Raw genomic sequence first — 19,515 nt, 5'->3', positions numbered from 1 at the left:
AGTTCTTTGAGATCTTGTTCCTTCTTGGCCTCATCTCTTTATTCTGTCCAGTGTCTTTCCTGGACTCATTGAGGTCAGAGTGAAATTTCTGTTCCTATGAAAGTTATTCTTTTTGTCACCTCTGATCCTTTGACCGTGGTAGTCCTCTGCCTGAAGCACTCTGTCTCCACCTCTTTATAGTCTTTTATCCCCTGCTCGAGCCATTGACACTGGTTTTGTTAGGTGAACATTGAGGCTAAGATTGTTCATTTGGAATTTCTTTGCATTAAATTATTTTGATTGCTTTAAAAATTTTGGAAAACACAGAAAATTATAAAAACCTGAAAATTTACTATTTATACCACCCTTAGAAACAGCTATATTAACTTTTGCTACATTTCCTTCTAATCTTTTAACAATTTTATGCTTTTTTCCTTCACTTATCTGATAGATTATTATGCACATACAAAACTACATTCTGCTTTTACCCAGAGTAGAACTTTTTAAACAGCTGGATCATTGTTTGAGAATGAAATTTGTCTTTTTTTCTCTCTTTTACTCGAAGCTTCACAACCTTAAACATAGACATGAAGCAAATAAGCTTTAACAACCTAAGATCTCATGTAGTCCTCAAGCAAATGATGATTTCCCTTCTTCCCATCACCTAACTTGGAGCAAATATCTAGCTCTTATATTATTATTTCTCATGCAATATTATCTAGGGTATTTTAGGTAAATGTGTACACACATGTACACACACACACAGGCACAGTCAGCCCTCGATATCCAAGGGTTCTGCATCATCAGATTCAACCAACTGCAGATTAAAAAATATTCAGGAAAAACAATAAAAAACACAACAATAAAAAATACTTACATAGCATTTATGTCATATTAGGTATTATGAGTAATCTAAGATGATTTATAGTACATGTGAGAATATGTGTAGGTTCTGTGGATTTTGGTAACCGTGGGTGTCCTGGAACTCCTGAGGATACCAAGGGATGACTATATATACCAAAAAAGTCATGAAATTATAGAGGTAGAATGGACTCTGAAGAAAACCTTCTTAAGCCTCATTTGATAGATGTGGGAGATGAGCAGGTAAGGTCCAAGGTCCTGAGACAAAGCCATGGCTGGTACTCGTTTCTCTAATACCTCACAGATTCCCTTGTTCTTTACTAATCAATGCACATTTAAAGTTTGTTTTAGGTGTGCACCAGGGAAAAGTATCACTTTGGTAACCAGACTTACTGCTTCTTGTGTAGCTCATTCACTTGGCTGTCAATAGGCATGAAGTGAAAATGTTCCTACCTTCCCAGGAAAGAACTGGTTGTTCCTTGGCTACAGGTAACCACCAGAACCAGTTTTAAACCTGGCCAAATCAATAAATGACAGTTTCTCATGAGTACATAAGTTTCTGAGAGCCAGGAAGTAACTGACAGTCACATTTTGGGAGCCGCATTTCCACAGCTAAAAATCAACCAATCCCCAAACAGCCTTGTGAAACCTGGCCTTTCCTAAATTTTCCTATCTACTTAGCTCCAAGAAATGGGGCCTTCTAAGTACACTCTCTGTATTAGTCTGTTTTCACGTCGCTAATAAAGACATACTCGAGACTGGGTAATTTATACAGGAAAAAAGTTTAATGGACTTACATTTCCATGTGGCTGGGGAGGCCTCACAATCATGGCAGAAGGCAAGGAGGAGCAATTCATGTCTTACATGGATGGCAGCAGGCAAAAAGAGCTTGTGCAGGGAAACTCCCATTTTTAAAACCATCAGATCTCATGAGACTCATTCACTATCACAAGAACAGCACAAGAAAGACCTGCCCCCATGATTAAATACCTCCCACCAGGTCCCTCCCACAACATGTGGGAATTCAAGATGAGATTTGGGTGGGGACACAGCCAATCCATATCACTCTCCTTTGCTGTAAATTCATCTTTTGTTATACATATTGATTTGTGGGCTCTTCCTTCTTTAAGCATCTCAAAGTTAACATGTTTAAAACAGTACTTTTGAGTTTTCTCACTCAATGTGTGAGAATGCCTCAGTTTTAGTCTTCCCCATCAGCTAGTCCAAACCCCCATCATCTCTTGCTTGGACCATTGCAGTAGGCTAACAGGGCTCCCTGCTTTTGATGCTTGGCTCTTTATACTCTGTTCTCAACGTTGAATTTAGAAGGATTTTTTCAAAATCTCCTTCAGATTATGTCAATCCTCTCCCCAGAGCCTTCCAGTGACTTCCCTGAATAAAAAATCCAAAGGCCCTGTTCTTATTTTACAAGGCCGTTAAAGCTCTGGCTTCTCCTGTCTCTCTCACCCCAATCCCTATTGCTCTATCTTTGCTCACTCTGCTCCAGCCCCACTGGCTTCCTTGCTATTCTTTGCAGATTACAGTATTCCTGCCTCAGGGACTATGTATTTAACTACTCTGCTGTTCTGACCTAGACTTCCATATGGATCAATCCCTCAAAGAACTCAGATGCTAATCTTATCAAAGAACTGTTCTGTGACTGTCCTAAAATAGCATGCACAGTACTCATTAAATCCTTAACCTTGATTATTCTCCACTGGCCACCACCTGATATGCATTTTTATTTGTTTTTGTGATCAGAATGTAAGCTCCATGAGTACAAGTGCATAGGTTTTTCCTCTGCTGTACTCCTGGGCTTATAACAGTACTTGGCTGATCACAGGTGATGAGTATATACTAAATATTTGAAAATATTCTGAAATTTTCATTAATTATGTAGAAGAAATACCTCTAAGAATGCATTTATATCCTGATTTTAGGGGCCAACATGATCCATTTGATGGGTTTCTGATTGGGTGTACATTTCATGCTAGATTTAGTAGGGGACACAGAGAAAGAACAAAGACCTGTTAAGAATAGCAAAATAAGTCAGTGAGAATTCCCTAAATAATCATTTAGGATAAATTTCTTCACAAATATTCTTGTTTTTTTTTTAAGTTTTGCATAGATGTGAATTTTACTTTTTCAGCTATCCAAAAAAATTGGACTCTGTCTTATGAATTTGAGGTGATATTTGTTTTGAAATAGGCTTGAATTCCTCTATTTTTAATGAGTCAAAGATGGCAGGTTGTTTTGGTTTGTCTTGTGTGTTAATGAAAACTACTACAACATGAAAAGGGCTGTGACATGAAAAAGACAGAGTGTGCTACAAATGACAGTCAACATTGTCTCTTCGGCCATTTGCATCAGTTCCTGGGTTCAGTTAACCCTGCTTCATTATAATAGCACAGCTTCGTGGACTGACTTTTTACTTGGAACCCTCACATCACATATTTGTTTCTCTTACTGTGTAAGAAGTTGAAACCCTGGCTACTCTTTCCCTTTTCAAATAATGTGTCTCCAGTGCTTTTCCTTCTTTTTATATTGATGGCAGAAGATGGCACCTGATGCTGACAGCAGAATGGCAGGTGGTCACGGACAGGGGTGGCAGGAGCTGATCACGCTGCCATGTATTAATAGTCCTGTGAAAACAGTGGCATAAGTTCAGTCATAAGAGGGGACAAATATTTGCCCGCTCATGAATTTGCTTCTGTGTGGCTGCTATATTGAGACATGGCCTCTAGAGAAATACTATCTTTGCAGACAGGTTTCTCAGGGCTGCCCCCATGCCACTCTGCTGAATGCTACTGTTCCCATATTAAACATATCTGCAGAGTCACTTTCTCTTCAGCCATCCCTGTATAGACTTAGGTGGAGGGGAGGGATGGCAAGAGCACTGGAATGGGAGTCTGGCATCTGGCTCTATTACTTATTGTGTAGCTGTGGGCCAGACACTCAGCTCCTCCAGGCCACAATTGCTGAGTCAGTAAAATAAAGTTGCCTGTCTTTACAATCTGTCACAATTATTCACTGTAATTCTCCAGTTGCACTAAGCTGTGTGTTTCCTAGTCCCTCAGCTCTTGGCAAACAGATGTATATATATATGTGTATGTATATATAGTCTTGAAGAGCATGCAATTCTCCTTGAACACCAGCACTTCATCCCATGTGCCCCGTCCTTGCAGTGGGTTAAGGGCTGAGAGCCAAGGAAGGAACAACTGCTCTTTCAGAGGTCAGCGCAAAGAGATGAGAAGCCAGAGGACTCAGACACCAGGAATTCTATTTACATTTACAGCAGCAGAGGCCACGTAGAAATATTAATAGCTTTGGGCTTCAGTTCCCAAATTGCAAAACAAAACAAAACAAAAATTCCATTTGGTTGGAACAGAAATTTCAACTCTGAGATTTTTCTGGAACTCTTCATTTATATACACTTCTTTATTAGTTAAAACAAAACTATTCTGGAATTTTTGTTCTTTTCTTTTTCCTGGGAGGTGGGAAGGAAACAAACTTTTTATATTTATATTAATATGAAAAATCACTGGAAAAGTCGTGAAATTTCCTCATGATGATTGTATATGGCTAACAGTAAAAATACCAACTGTACACATATTTGTAGCGTGAATCATCTCTTAAAATGCCCCATGGCTTTTCCTTTAAATAATGAAAAGTAATTAGCATTCAGCATCACTAGGTTGCTAGCAGCTGTTGCAACCTGATCATTATTTCTGTTAGATCTTTGGGATGTAGTATCTTTGCCCTATAATTCAGGCTACATGCTGTTTTTAGCTAACCCAGCACCTGAAAGAGAAACTTGTCATGTGCCCTCTTCCTAATTATAAAGATTAAAGATATCCTCTCTGTATTAGGAGCTTTAGAATAACCATATTTTTAATAAGTGCCCCCATAGATGATCATTTTGAATTCAAAATGTGTTTCAAATTTGGTTTATTTTTCCCAATGCAGGGTATGTCTGATCTGAAGTCAGGATGAACCCATAGTACATCCTGGATGTGGCCTTGGATAATTCTGCCTGGCTGGCAGTTTTGGGATTGGTTGAATCCTGACTCTATTTTCAGAGGAAACTGGGCTTTGTCCCCTTGGCAAAAAGGGGTCACTGACAGGGTGCTTGGGCCAGAGGAGGGGCCAAAGTGTTGATGGCAACTGTGGTGGGCAGCATAGCTGCCAAGAGTCTTGGTGATGGGAGGAAGAGTAATCCTCAGCCAGTGATATTCTTTGGACATCTTACTCAACATCTCTCCACAGAGCCAGGCCTTGTTGGGGGACTGTAATCTATAATGAGCACTCAGGAGTATAAGGCTTTGGGAAGAGCTTACCTATCAACCTCCTTCCCATGAAGTCAGTCTTTGTAGATGGAAGGAATGGTGAGTGGCTTGGGGTGGAGTGTGAGTGGGGTGGGGTGGGGAGTAGCACCTCTAGTGGCAGTCACTACAAATGTTCATCCTAACTTTGAGGAAGATGGTTCTCATTCACTCAGGTTTGAGACGTGCAGGTTTGGGGGCAGAGTTGAATTTCTCAGGATCATAGAGGAGACAAAGATGAACTGTACCCAGAGGGAGAGGATCAGTGTGGGACAGGCCAGGCAATGAGTGGCTTGGGTCCACAACTCAAGTAATTGCTGTGTTTGACAAGGGGGCAGATCTTTATTCTTGCTGGATACACAATCAGCTCAGCTGTGGAGGTGGGAGATGTGGGAGAAATTATATAGATTCTAGTCTAGAATAGCTTCCATTATCTCCCTCGCTTTTTCTTGGCTGAGTATGAAATAGAAGATGCTTTGTGTTTTAGGCTTTTGTTAACGTGTGCACCAAGCACCACTATGGAACTAGCTTGGAGGGCAGTGTGAGCAAGTGTCACCTGGCCAGGACCACCTTCTGTTTCCAAGTTCCAGTGCATGGCAGCACTCAGCCTCTCTTTCTCACCTCAGGAGTTCAGTCTGTGCTGTGTTGGCCACTTCTGCACAACATACACTGTGGTTAGAACAACTGCAGGTGACTGGCCTCATATCATGGAGAACATCTTTCAAATTCTTTATGAGGTTCCAGTGTTGAAAAGCCACAAAAGGCTTTCATGGGAAGCACCTTAGGCACTGGACCTTGGCCCAGCCATGTAATGAGAAGGTACGCATGACTGGGAGGGAGTGAACAAGGGGCAGTGGAAAGACATGAGGCCAGAGGTGTAATGGGGAGGCCAGGCCCTGGAGGGCCTATGAGTCATGGTATGGACTTTGGTTTTTATTCTGAACGAGATGGGGTCTGTTGGAGGATTTGGGCTGAGGAGTGACGTGAATGGACTTGTGTTTGTAAAGAATCATCTTGGCAGATGTGAGAGAGTAAAGGAAGGGGCAAAGCTGGAAGCAAAGATGCCAGATAGGAGGCTTTTGCAATGGCTCAAGCAAAAGATGGTGGTGGCTTGATCCTGGGTGGTGGTGGAGGAAATAGTGAGAAGTGGATAGGTTGTGGAGGCAGATATTTTAAAGGTAGAGCAGACAGGATTTGCTGAGGAATTGGCAAAGAATGTGAGGGAAATAGAGGAGGCAAGAAAAACACCAAGGGTTTCTGTCTGGTTACCTAGATGACTGGAAGGATCAGGCTTGAGGGGGAGTTCATGAAGTCAATTTCAGACATGCTGACTATCAAACTGAGATTCAGGAAGCCATGGGTTCTAGTTTCAGTCTGGGCTCTGTTGCTCCAACTCTTTGGGTACAAGTATCCTCAACAACTGTTGTGAAATGCACCTTGCATTGTGCACGTTCTATGGCCTATGAAGCAACATTAGGAGCTGACTGAAAAGCTTTAACATTTTGACTGCATTTACTACTAGCTATAACTGGATGTGGGACAGCTGAGCGACAAAATAGAAATTGTTCACAGTGGCCCCGCAGGGTCAGGAAGGGATGTGGGTGTCACCAAAGAGCATAGACTATCCCTACCCTGACTTCCTACTTCTAAGCTAACCTCAGCTTCTGAGCTCACAGAGGCATGTCAGAGGAGGGATTCTGTCTTGACTGATATGCTCCCTTAGGTTTAAATCTAAGTGAGAGGTGCCTAAAATGTGCTTACCTTTACCACACTGGTTTAAATCAGAGAATTGGTCATCCATATGTATTCGAGTAGCTGCTGGGTGCAAGGCCTTGTGACCAACTCTGAATTTGATTACTGTCTGGCTTCTTTCAAAAACATTGCAAAATTGCAATTGTCCTTATTTTAAAGACCTTTGAAGGATGCAACTAAATCATTCTTTGCTAAAGAAGCATACTTTTTGAAAGCCTCTCAAAAGGTAGTTGAGTGAATACTTGTAGCATTTGATGACATTGAAGTGATACTTTTAAGTTAAATAGTTCTTTAGAAATCTGATGATGGTATTTTGGATATTGGCTATATTCAATATTCGAAGTAAAAATCCAGGTTTTTTTTTTCCCCTCTGAACAGACCTGTGGCAAATACACCTTAAGTTTCTGTCATAATATGACTTCTCCAGTGACTGTGACTTTGATTTCAAAGGGTTCTGCTGAATCTCACTATAGAACTGTAGGGTAGTATTGGTGCTTTGCCCAGAATCCTCCCGTTCTCACCCTTTTAGTTTTGGCACCTTCCTGTCCAACAACACTTGCACCAACCACCCTCAGGTTCCTTGAGTCTGCCTTGCCTGCAGGCACAGAGAGCCAGTGGGAGTGTCTGGGAATGCTCCATCAGTCCCTCCTGCAGCTCTTAGCGAATGGCAACAGCTTCAGTAGTGTAGAAAAGCCCAGTGTCCTTGCCTCAGTATGGGACAACTCTGAGCAGTAACTTACATTCCAGAGCCCCACTGATCGGATTGAGGGGAGATTTTGGCTGATGTGATACCCTTGCTTGGATTTCTCCTCTTCCCTTTCCTGTTTCTCCCACTCTCTTACTGGCCTCTCCTGAGAGCATGTTTTCAGTCATTAATTTGCACACACTAATCTTCATCTCAGGGTCTGCTTCTGGGGAAACTAATCTAAAAAAATACTTTATCCCTGTGTTTCCCAAACTGAGCACCAAACTGCCTCAGGGCTGCAGAGAACTCCCAGGGGACACTGTGAGGTATTTTCAATTTTCTAAAAAACAAAACCAAAAACACCCTCAGTGCTACTCAACATCCATCAGATACAGCATGAACAACTGAAGGCAGTTTGTGATTTCAATGTTAGGTCATCCTGCCTTCCTTTAGCTGATGGCATATCTTTCAGAAGCTGAGTTTTCAGTGGTTGCTACGATAAAAAAACAAGTACTCTATGAAAGGGGGAAGAGAAAACAAAGATGGTGAAGTCCAAACTGATTCCCAGGCTTGAGAAGTTGTTTTGTTTCCACTAATGCACACACCCCCATTAATAAGTAAGTGTGGTTATGAAAATAATCTTTTGATGTAATGTATTATTTTTTCAAGTGGATACCAATTTGTTATGGCATAAATTCTTACCAAGTTGGACCTACCTAAATTTTGGAACATTTAGCTCTTTCTTTTGATCTTAGGGTACTATGAAATATTACTGAGTCAGTTAGGGTGGTGGCATGAACAAAATAAGTTTGGGGGGGGGCCTCTCCTCCACACTGATAAAGATAGTTTAAATGCGTTTTGAATTAAAATGAGTCAAGTGTTCAAGTACCAAATAACAGTCCCCAGTGCAAATTAACTAAGTGCTTAGTGTGTTCTTTATACTCCTTCATAGCCTTGCATTTTTATGAATTGCCACACTGGGGTTTTAAACGTGAACATGTTCTCTTGTTTTCTTCTTTCAGAGAGTGGGTTAATCGAGCCCCATCTATTCATTTTCTGAGAGTGTTAATCTGTCTGAGGCTACTAATGAGGGATCCATCTTATCAGGTTGGTTGGAAAAATACAATTTTTTTTTTACTTGTTATAAAGTTGTAATAAAAGACTGGTGGGCTTTTCTTTGAAGTAGTCCATGTTTACTTTTTGTTTTCTCTCTCACAACTCAATAGCTTCCATATATGGGGAATGTCTCATCTACTATTTAACAAGATTTGAGAGGAGCGCTTTAATGGGGACCAAAAATTTGTGTATTTCTGTTGTATTGCTTATGGGATTAAGTGGATTGAACTTTTTGGTCTATGTTTTCTTTGCTATTTGGCATTTTAAACCATTTACCATTCAAGGAGGTATACACTTGGCCACATCTTCAAACATGTTCAAGGCCAAGCAGCTCCCTAGGTCAAAGTCAGCAGTGACGAGTGATGGCCTGCTCATGTGGCTGAGAGGCAGCCAATGGAGCTTTACAAGCTGCTCCAGGGTCAATCCCTTCCCAACCTCTAGAGTCAAATTTGAGCTAGAGGTGAGCAAGGAGCCTCCTGCTTGTCCCAAAGGAGGGCACTGAGGTCAAGAATCTTTTCCTGGCTGGGCACGGTGGCTCACGCCTATAATCCTAGCACTCTCCACCTCCCAGGTTTAAGCAATTCTCCCTCCTCAGCCTCCTGAGTAGCTGGGACTACAGGCACGTGCCGCCATGTCCGGCTAATATTTTTGCATTTATAGTAGAGATGGGGTTTCACCATGTTGGCCAGGCTGGTCTCAAACCCCTGATCTCAGGTGATCCGCCTGCCTCTACCTCCCAAAGTGCTGGGATTACAGGCATGAACCACCATGCCTGGCCTCTGTTTTTAGTGCCTCTCAAACTTTAATGTGCATGGGAATCACCTGGACATCTTGTACATGCAGAATCTGACTCAGTATGTATAAACAAGATTCTTCATTTCTAACAAGTTTCCCAGGGATGCTATTGCTACTAGTTCATGGCCCATACTTTGAGTAGCAAAGACATAGTGCTTTAGCTGTGAGGCTCTAAAGAAAAGCTTACTTAACACTTTTTTTTTTTTAACTGAAAAAGTATCTCCTTTTATGCCCTGTCCTCGTAAGCTACTAGGAAGCTCACACCTTTAATTTTGAACTCGATTTTATTGATGAATTGTTATTTGAGTCAGAATATGTTTCCTTTAAGTGCCAAGTTTGGAAAAGTAACCATCCTCTGTTTTACAGGGAAGCCCAAGGCCATCCCAGTGGGAGCTATCTTATTTTCTCTTTGTTGTTTGAAATATTTGGGTTATCCTGCAACTCTACTTCCCTCGTATTTCAGAAGTAACCATCTTTTCCATATTTGGCATTTGAGAAAGTATTTTGGTACCAACCAGCCACAGAGCCTGCTCTGATTGGACTCTTCTGGGATTCATGGGCACTACACATCTTTCCATTAGAAGAATCGTCCTCTTCCTCATACTGTATTCTAAACTGGCCTCGTGCTATTGTAATTTAGCTAACCACAGCCCTTTGGATATGTAAGCCAGGGCATCCTTGAAATGGCTTTCTGTCCTTGTTGCTCACAGTTTTCTGGGTAGGTAAGCATCCTTATTTTCCTGTGACCAACCATACAGAACTGCGTGTTCCATGCATTTCTGAGCTGCTTATCGCAATTCTGTTTGGGTTATGTATAAATGAGCATGGGCCATAAGTTTCCTTTTGCCTGGATCAGTCTTATTATGTGCTTACTATTCCCACTTAATTATTCATAGTGCCGTCTTTTATTCTCCAATGTGTCTCAGTTTAGATGGAAACATTATATGTGTAATATTAATAAAGTTTTCCAGGAGGAAGGTCCGGTTAATCTGACTTGAACTAGCAAATATTTGTCCTAGAGATGTTCTGTTTGTTCAGAAAATCTGTTGATAAGAGTGTCTTACTCTGCTGATCTCCCATCTAAAGTTCTGTCTTTTTAAATCTCATTCTGGGTGGATTGAACAGGGTTGATTGTACTGCCCTCTGAAGGAAAAAACTCAGAGACGACTTTATGAGATTTTGTGACCAAGACACATATTAAACGAATATTGTCCTGCTGGCCAGCCTTTCCATAGAAGGGAATTATCTCCGAGTCTGTCCTCCCTGGCACTCTTTCCACACAGAAGACCACGTGCTCAGGCAGTTGTTTAACATCTTGAGGTGCCAAGAATTGTTGGCTGAAGTCACAAAGCTATGCTGGGGTTTACTACAACTTGCGACTTACGCCAGTGACTCTCAGCATGCCTTTTTCATGGGTATCTGTTCCTTTCCTCTCTTGTTCAGTCAGTACTGCAGGGTCCATAGCGGCCATCTTCACTTTTCTCAACCAAACCCTCTCCTGCCCCCATTATTCTCATCAAATTATATCATCCTCTGTTTTACAGGAAAGCCCAAGGCCATCCCAGTGAGAGCTATCTTATTTTCTCTTTTTGTTTGAAATATTTGGGTTATCCCACAACTCTACTTCCCTCATATTTCAGAAGTAATATTCCTCTTCCTGGCCAAGGCTTACCCTTCTACCTGCTCTCTATTTTTCCTTATCATAAAAATGTCCTTCTCTTGACCCAGCTATTCCTTCAAGTCCTCCTCCTACTTTCGTACTATATTTCTTGAAAGGTCAGGCTATGTCTCCTGAATCCAGTTCCTTTCCACCAGGACTGATGTATTGCATAACTTGCACATTGAATTCTATGTACAAGGTTCTCTCTGGAAGCCATTTAAATAGACCACACTGGGCCATGCTGCAGTCCTCATTCCTCGACTCAGAGGTTGCAAACTGGTGGCTTGTAGACTGGATCTTTCCTGCTGGTACAGTTTCCATTATATGTTTAGTGAATGTTCCAGCCAGGAAAGACTGGAAGGAATGACAGAGAAGCCATTTTGAAGATACAATTGTTTAGAGTTTTTCAGAATTAAACGAAGACACGTATTGAGATTTCAGTTACAGCTCAAGTCCCAAGCAGGATAAAGATAAATGTTCACCTGGATTCATTATAGTGAAGCCATAGCACATTGCTTATCAAAGATAAAGAGAAAACCTTAAAAGATCCTGAATTGTAATTATGTTAGAAACAATAATAAAAAATAGTGCGATTGAGTAGACTTCTCTCAGCCCTTACATTCCCCAACCTGTTTTTAGCAGGAGACACACTGTACCACGTTTTCTCTTTGCCTGTACTGATCCTGAGAACCTCTAGCATTTATTCAGCATTTTTTGGGTATTATTTACACGTTCCTATTCTTAACCTTGTCTTCCTAAATAACCTTCCCCAAAGTTTTTTTTTTTTCTTTATTGTCTTCTCCCATATCTTCCAAGCTCTTGGCTTCAACTGTCTTTTTGTTGTTGTTGTTTGTTCACAAGTTCATATCTACAGCCTCAAACTGTCCCCTTTAAGTCCCAAGTTTCCAGAGACATGTTAGACAACCACCTTGATGACACAGTAGCATAATGTTTCTCAAAGTGTGGGCCCGTGTACTGTTTACAGGTCTCTGAAACCCTTTCAGGGATTCCACAAGATCAAAGCCATCTTCAACATGATGCGAAATTATTCTCAATGATGTTATTTGTCTTGTCACTCTCTTACATGTGTGCTGTGGAATTTTCCCTAAGCTACACAACATCTCATGACATCATGGCCCTGGCAGCTGATGGAACATGTGTACTTGTGTATTCTTATGTTTTAAAAATTTCTCACTTTTAATTTCTAATGCAATAAATATAAACAGATACATTCTAACCCATGTAAACAAAGCTCTTTGAGGTTCTCAGTAATTTTTAAGAGTGTAAAGGGGTTTGAGACCAAAACTTTGAGAACAGCAATTGTAGCATATTATACTCAATAACTTTATAATGGAGCTCTTCAATTCTTCCCCTCATCCTTGAACTTTTGGAATCAATTCCTGATTCTTTTAATGGCACCATATTTTGTCAGACTTACGGTAGAAAACTTTAGAAGTATCTCTTGTATTTCCTTTTTTCTCATCCTCCTGCAAATCGAGTATACCAAGCCTTTTAGAAGAGTGGTTACTGTTCCAAACCTAGAAAGATAGGTAAAGGCCAGTCCACAGAGGGGCATTAAAATCATAACCAAAGAATAAACTTTGGCTGGGCGTGGTGGCTCACGCCTGTACTCCCAGCACTTTGGGAGGCCGAGGTGGGTGGATCAGGAGGTCAGGAGATCGAGACCATCCTGGCTAACACGGTGAAACCCCGTCTCTACTAAAAAATAGAAAAAATTAGCCGGGCGTGGTGGCGGGTGCCTGTAGTCCCAGCCTCTGGGGGAGGCTGAGGCAGAAGAACGGCGTGAACCCTTGAGGCGGAGCTTGCAGTGAGCCAAGATCGTGCCACTGCACTCCAGCCTGGGCAACAGAGGGAGACTCTGTCTCAAAATAAATAAATAAATAATAAATAAATAAATAAACTTTATGGAGCCACTGATGATTTTTGAACAGAGGAGTAAATGGTCATGTCAGTGATTCAGTGTTAAAAGTTATGCAGTGTGTTCAGCATTCATTGATTTAGTTGCCACGTAGGCTTAGGATGAGAGCACCTAAATGGAAATGACAGTTTTGGCTGTAATAAAAATATATTGGCAAAATGTGCTCCATTTTTGAAAACATACTTTTTACCAGTATTATATTATTGAGTCTATTTTTTTTAAAAAAGGAACAATTCAGGGGGTAAGCTTAGGAAGGACATGGTTCACAGTTTACAGATTGAACTAAAGTTCAGATTACCCAGGGAATTTTCTCCAAGTCATTAGACTCAGAAATATAGAAACCAGTTTTATGGCCCTCTGGCCTGTGACAAGGGAAAGATGCTCAGGGCTAAAAGGGCACACAGGGCGCATTGCTGTAATCTAAGCTTGCAGTCATATTTGCTTTTCAGGTCAGTAACTAGAAGTGTTAAGCCCATGTGTATACATACCTTGTAGTCATGGTTTTCTTTAGTTTACACTCTCGGGTTAGTACAGTCCTGTTGGTATAAGGAAAGGAAATGCAAGAAAGACCAGGGTCTGTGAGCAATCTCCTGGCCTTGCTCCACTTTCCATGGGAGCATGGAGGGAAAGTGTTCATTTCATAAATGAAGGTTAAATTCTTGAGTACATAACATAATGACAAAATTCTCTAAGAGGGAGTAAGCGTCTTTCTCATTCTTCTACTCTATAGCAGCACTTCTCAAACTTTATTCCACAGGAGTAATACGTGTCCTGGGAAACGAAGTGTGCTTTGGTTAGGGATGTTTAGAAAAAGCTGCACACTAGTTCTTCTTTAAGAGACTTATAGTGCACAGCAGCGCCAAAGAGTCCTGAGATAGAGAATTTGTTAAATCTGTTTTACATTTCCCAAGCTGATTGGACAATAAAACTCTCTCTTTCTCTCTGTCTCTCTCTCTCTTTTCTTTTCTTTTTTTTTTTTTTTTTTTTGGTAGAATGCCTAATTCCATCCACTGCACAAAATAAAATGACTGTTTCCAGGACATGGTTTAGGAAACATTGAGTTAGTCCCATATCATCAAAATTATTGAATAAATTTATTGTCATGGCAAACATTTAAAAATAACATTACCATGACCATTTAAACATTATTCTTTCCTTGGTGTCTTCCCACTCCCAAGCTTCAGATGAATCTCCTTCATGTGAACAACTCCCAGATTTTAGTCTTTTGCCCTCACCTCATTTTCTGTGGCCTGTTGTATTTTTTTCACCTGGGCCTGCGGTACTGCAGTATGTCCGAAATAGAGTCCTCTGCTCTATCTCAGCCTATTCCTTTCTCTTTCCCTGTGTTAGTTAATTATGACATTGTGCCCAGCCACTCCCACTTAAATAGACTCATGTCTTTGACTTTGCTTCTTTTCTTCCAATCTTTCTTCATGTTCAGTTGATCATATCGCTTCAAATACTACCCCTTTCTCTCCATTCTTATTCCTGCTGTCACTGACCCCCCACTGAGCTCCCAGTTGATAACGCTCCCCATCTCCAGTTCATTTTATGACTAGAAGGAAGTCCCCACAGCTAATTCTGGCCAGTCCCTTGCTCACACGTTTTCATTGGGTATCATGGTCTGCATGAAAACGTTCAAATTCAGGCTCACATCTAAGTCCCCCCACAGTGTGAATCCACCCTAATTGTCTAACATTTTTTCCCACTAATGCCCTCCATGGAGTTACAGAACTGCTTCTCTCGAATTACAGCATGTCTTGACGTTTTGTCTGCACAATTTCTATTCACCTTTGAGCCTCCTATTCTCTTTGCTGGAATCTCCTTTATTTTCACCTCTTCCCGATCTTTACTTGGCAAATCCATCCATCCTTCCAGTCCCCATTTAGAGACCACCACCCACATGAGGTGTCTCTTAGTCCTCTCAGCAGGAATGAGGTGTCTCTATTCTGGCCCCTCATAACACTGCATGTATAATTTACTTTTAACACTTATCTCGTTCTGTCTTAAGTTCTAGTTGTTTGTATACCCACCTTACGCTTGCTTACAGCTCAGCAAAGCGCACCCCTGCCATCTACATATGTGTGTCTCCAGAGCCTAACTCAAGGATTTTACATAAGTGGAATGGAAAAAATGTTTGTTGAATAAATATAACTGGTTTTAAATGTTATTTTAATTTTTATGTGTACAAAACCTCCTACCATAAATAGAGATCATATGTACAATATTCTCGTGCTCTTTAATTATAGCTCTTCTAGAGTGAATAACATTGATGAGGCTTCAAATTAGTAGGTAGTCATAGAACTATTTTTAATTGAGTTCTAAATGTTCTTTTAAAATTTAATTTAGATGTAAGTGTGTTCAGTATTTCCAAGTTCACTTTATACAGAGTATGGAAACCTTGACCCAGGAGGCCTTGAGAGAAAAAGGCCCCTGTGCCTTTTCCCAGTCTGCCCACTCACTGGCTTCATGGCAGAACTAGACTATTCTCTCCCACGCTCATGTACTCGTCCCTGTGCACTTCCCAGAATTGAAATTATGGCTCTTGTTTATGTTTCAAATAACTTCCTTGTGGGCATGTTAAGTAAGGAGAGAGATGTCAATACAGATGTAATTAAGCAGGTTAAAGCCACCTGAGAATATTTGTCTATAGATAAATGACACTGTGGCTAACCTAAGAGCACTTACTATTAGTAGATCTCTAGGCTGGTCCATTTCACAATTGAAAGTCCTGTATCAGGAGACATTGTCAAAAATTATCTTTACATTTATTTAGAGCATGGGTCTAATAAGATCATTCATCTAATAATTTTGAGAAACTCTTTCTGTCCTAGAGCAATGCTTCCCAAACTGTACTGTACGTGCGTATGACCTGGAGATCTTGTTGAAACGCAGTATGATTGAGTAGGTCTGGGGTGGGTGCAGGATTCTGCATTTCTGTTCAGCTCCCAGGTAATGCAGGTGCTGCTGGTTCATGGACACTAGGCAGAGACCTAGCGGAGGGTTCTTGGAGTTTGGTGATGAACTCATCCAGGTTCGTCAGTTATGCAAAATGGTTTTCTTTCTGTGTCTTGGTTTTCCTCATCTGTAACATGAGAATATCGAATGAAATGGTGTCTAATGGCTCTTCTCAACTCGAACATTTTATGATGACACAGGAGGAGGTAAGAAGAATGAAGGGGCAGGCTGCGGTTCTGAGCACAGATTTATTCTCTTGATCTCAACCCAACTTTCATATTTATTAATAGTTTATTTTAAAGGTAGTATGAATGACATACTGTAAGTTTTCCGTATTTATATTAGAATGTAGACCTTCACAAAATAATTATAAATATGACAACTTAGTAAAGAAATTGCATGTAAAATATACTTCCCCCTCCACCCTCATCATTTACATGTGTTTTGTTGCTTTTATTTTATTAGGAAATACTCCATAGCTTGGGTGGCATTGAAAACCTAGCTCAGGTAAGATTCCTTTTGTGGTGGCTGGTCTTGCCTTTTCATTTTGTGCCTGCTCTGAGCAAGAATTAAAAGGGTATGTGACAAAAGGTGGCTTTCCTATGTTATGCTGTCTGCCCCAGAGAGGGACAGACAGCGTTAAGTGTGAGTGTGAGGCATGATACTCACAGAGCAGGGAGGAACCCACGACATTTTGTTCTGGCTAATTGGGCTCACTTTACTCAGCCTGATGAAATGAGAAAGTGCTATAAAAGGTCACATGTCTTTAGCTAGTAATAATAAGAAATAGGCAGCCAGGTGCGGTGGCTCACACCTGTAATCCTAGCACTTTGGGGAGCTGAGGTGGATGGATCACCTGAGGTCAGGAGTTTGAGACCAGCCTGGCCAACATGGTGAAACCCTGTCTCTACTAAAAATACAAAAATTAGCCAGGCATGGTGCCAGGTGCCTATAATCCCAGCTACTCGGGAGGCTGAGGCAGAGAATTGCTTGAACCTGGGGGGCGGAGGTTGCAGTGAGCTGAAGTTGCACCACTGCACTCCAGCCTGGGCAACAGAGCGAAACTCCGCCTCACAACAACAAAAGGGGCGATGGCTGGAAGGCTCAAGCCCTTAACATTGTATATACCATATGGTGGGAGGAAAAGAAATACGTATATATATATATGTATATATATTTGAGACGGTGTCTTACTATGTTGCCTAGGCTGGTCTCAAAATGCTGGGCCCAAGCAATCCTCCTGCTTCAGCCTCCTGAGTAGCTGGGATTACAGGTGTGTGCCACTGGGCCTGGCAAGATAATAAACTGATTATGAAGATGTTCAAAACATTTTCAAACAAGAAAATGATTACTGTGCTCACTAAAATACTAATAAATAGATGACAAAGAAAGGAATGATCTTGACCTTATTTATTTTTCTGCTTTGCTAACTACTGAGGGAGGGTAAGCAAGTGAATATATATACTGAGCAACTCAGAGGCTTGCATTTATTAATACAATAAAACAAAATTTCTTTTTCTTTCTTTCTTTTTTTTTTTTTTTTTTTGAGATAGGGTCTCACTCTGTCACCCAGGCTGAAGTGCAGTTGTGTGATGTCAGCTCACTGCAACCTCTGCCTCCCGAGTTCAAGTGATTCTTGTGCCTCAGCCTCCCAAGTAGCTGGGATTAAAGGCATGCGCCACCATGCCCGGATCTTTTTTTCTTTTTTTGTATTTTTAGTAGAGACAGGGTTACACCATGTTGGCCAGGCTGCAATAAAACAAAATTTCTGATCACGTTTTTGAGTTGGAACAGGCTAGTCTCCTAAAACCTGTATAATGTTTACAGAAAGAATGATTTTCATAATAAACATGTGGCCCTGCAAACTCATTCTGAATAATTAATGGAAGATTAAGTTGGAAGCAATTTAACATTAAATCTACTTTATTTTATTATATTCTTAGAAAATTGATTCATGTTTATTTTTTGTTTTCAAGAACCTTTTAAATTGACTAGAGGTGTACCTCATTTAATAACTTAATATTTCATAAGATTATGTTACAAAGCATCTTCTTATCCATTTTCACTTCCACTATAATATTAGAAATTACCTGTTTCCCTTAGCCTGTTTCTTATTATAATCATTATCCACAGTGATTCTATCGGACTACTCAGTACCCATTTTATTCTGATTATTGCTAACTGCATGTATGCTGGTTAGACATATATTCAGAGCTTATAAAATATAATGTCAGTAAAATATATACAATGTATTATAAAAAATTCTCCTAAAAAGATACATTGAAGAATAAACATTCTATATACCATGTATTATGTATCTTATATGTATCTTGTATTTGGATACTAAATTACACAACAAACTTAGTTAAGAGTCATTTTGAGACTTTCGAGAGTTTATAGAGTCTTGAGATGGTCTTTCCCTCAACTTCATAGCATGCAAGAGAAGCCAAAGAATCTAGAAACCCAGCCACCTTTTGCACTTGAGCGATAACTTTCAGGAGCATGAGAGTATTATTTGATGAATCTGTTGTGCCACCTACAGTTTATTTTAAGAACTGCAGCATCTTGTTCCTTGCTTCCTTGTGTGCTTTTGGTGTCCTGACTGGCTTGTTGGTTTGGTCCTTCATGCAGTATATGGAGATTGTAGCCAATGAGTACCTCGGCTATGGAGAAGAGCAGCACACCGTGGACAAGCTGGTCAACATGACATGTAAGTGTTATTGCCGGGACACAGCCATTTTTGTGGACTTGCTAGAAAAAGCAATATGGTGTTTGCAGCAGGAAACAAGGATACTTTAAATATTTATTAATGTTTGCACACACAGCTCAGGTGTTGAGCATCCAGGCCAATTGTTATATTCAGTGGCAACATACAGCCGAAGAAAGATGTTTAGATTACAACCTTTACCTTGAAAAGCACAATTTATTTAATGCAAGAGAGGCTTCCATAAAAGCAAATTTTGGTAAAATCTATTTTTGCGTCTTTTTATTTCTGTTAAAATGTCAGAGACTTTCTAGTTTTTTTTCTATAAAGTTGGGTTAATCATGATTACCTACCTCATAGAATCTGAAACATCCAGGGCATGAAAAAGAAAAATAACAACAAACCTTATCTGATGCTGCGAATGTGAAAACATTGGACTGTGAGTGTGAGGTATTCCTTAGTCACTCAGTCTTCTCCCGTTGGAGGCTCTTCCCAGCCCTGCTGTCCTGCACTCCAGCTTTGATGAGTCACAGACGTCCTGCCATGTGGGATGCCCGTCCGTTTTCTTTGTGTGACTGGACTGGCTCTTCATATCTGCTTGTGGAGCAGCACAGTGATTCTCAGATCCGGGGAGAGAAGAGTTTATGGCAAGCCCTGGGCACTAGGAAGTCTCTTTGAGGATGACTATTTTCCTCAGCTGAGGAAACATGCAGGTTCCTCTCATTTGCTGGCCTTCCCTCTCTT

The 19,515-nt window shown here is 40.7% G+C and overlaps 1 protein-coding gene across 7 annotated transcripts in view; it reads left to right on the top strand.

Moving 5' to 3' along the window:
- NEK10 (NIMA related kinase 10) overlaps positions 1-19,515 on the top strand; it is a 266,308-nt gene that overhangs the window by 38,484 nt on the left and 208,309 nt on the right. For all 7 annotated transcript variants that reach the window (XM_055380935.2, XM_055380933.2, XM_055380926.2 and 4 more), the window contains exons 6-8: positions 8,622-8,706; positions 16,533-16,574; positions 18,699-18,777. In XM_055380935.2, coding sequence (XP_055236910.2) covers positions 8,622-8,706; positions 16,533-16,574; positions 18,699-18,777 — 206 coding nt within the window. The remainder of the gene's footprint in view (positions 1-8,621; positions 8,707-16,532; positions 16,575-18,698; positions 18,778-19,515) is intronic.

The sequence above is a fragment of the Gorilla gorilla genome, chromosome 2 (assembly GCF_029281585.2).
Source record: "Gorilla gorilla gorilla isolate KB3781 chromosome 2, NHGRI_mGorGor1-v2.1_pri, whole genome shotgun sequence".
NCBI lineage: Eukaryota > Metazoa > Chordata > Mammalia > Primates > Hominidae > Gorilla > Gorilla gorilla.
The sequence above is the reverse complement of the archived record's forward strand: the minus strand, read 5'-3'. Positions and strand labels throughout refer to the sequence as shown.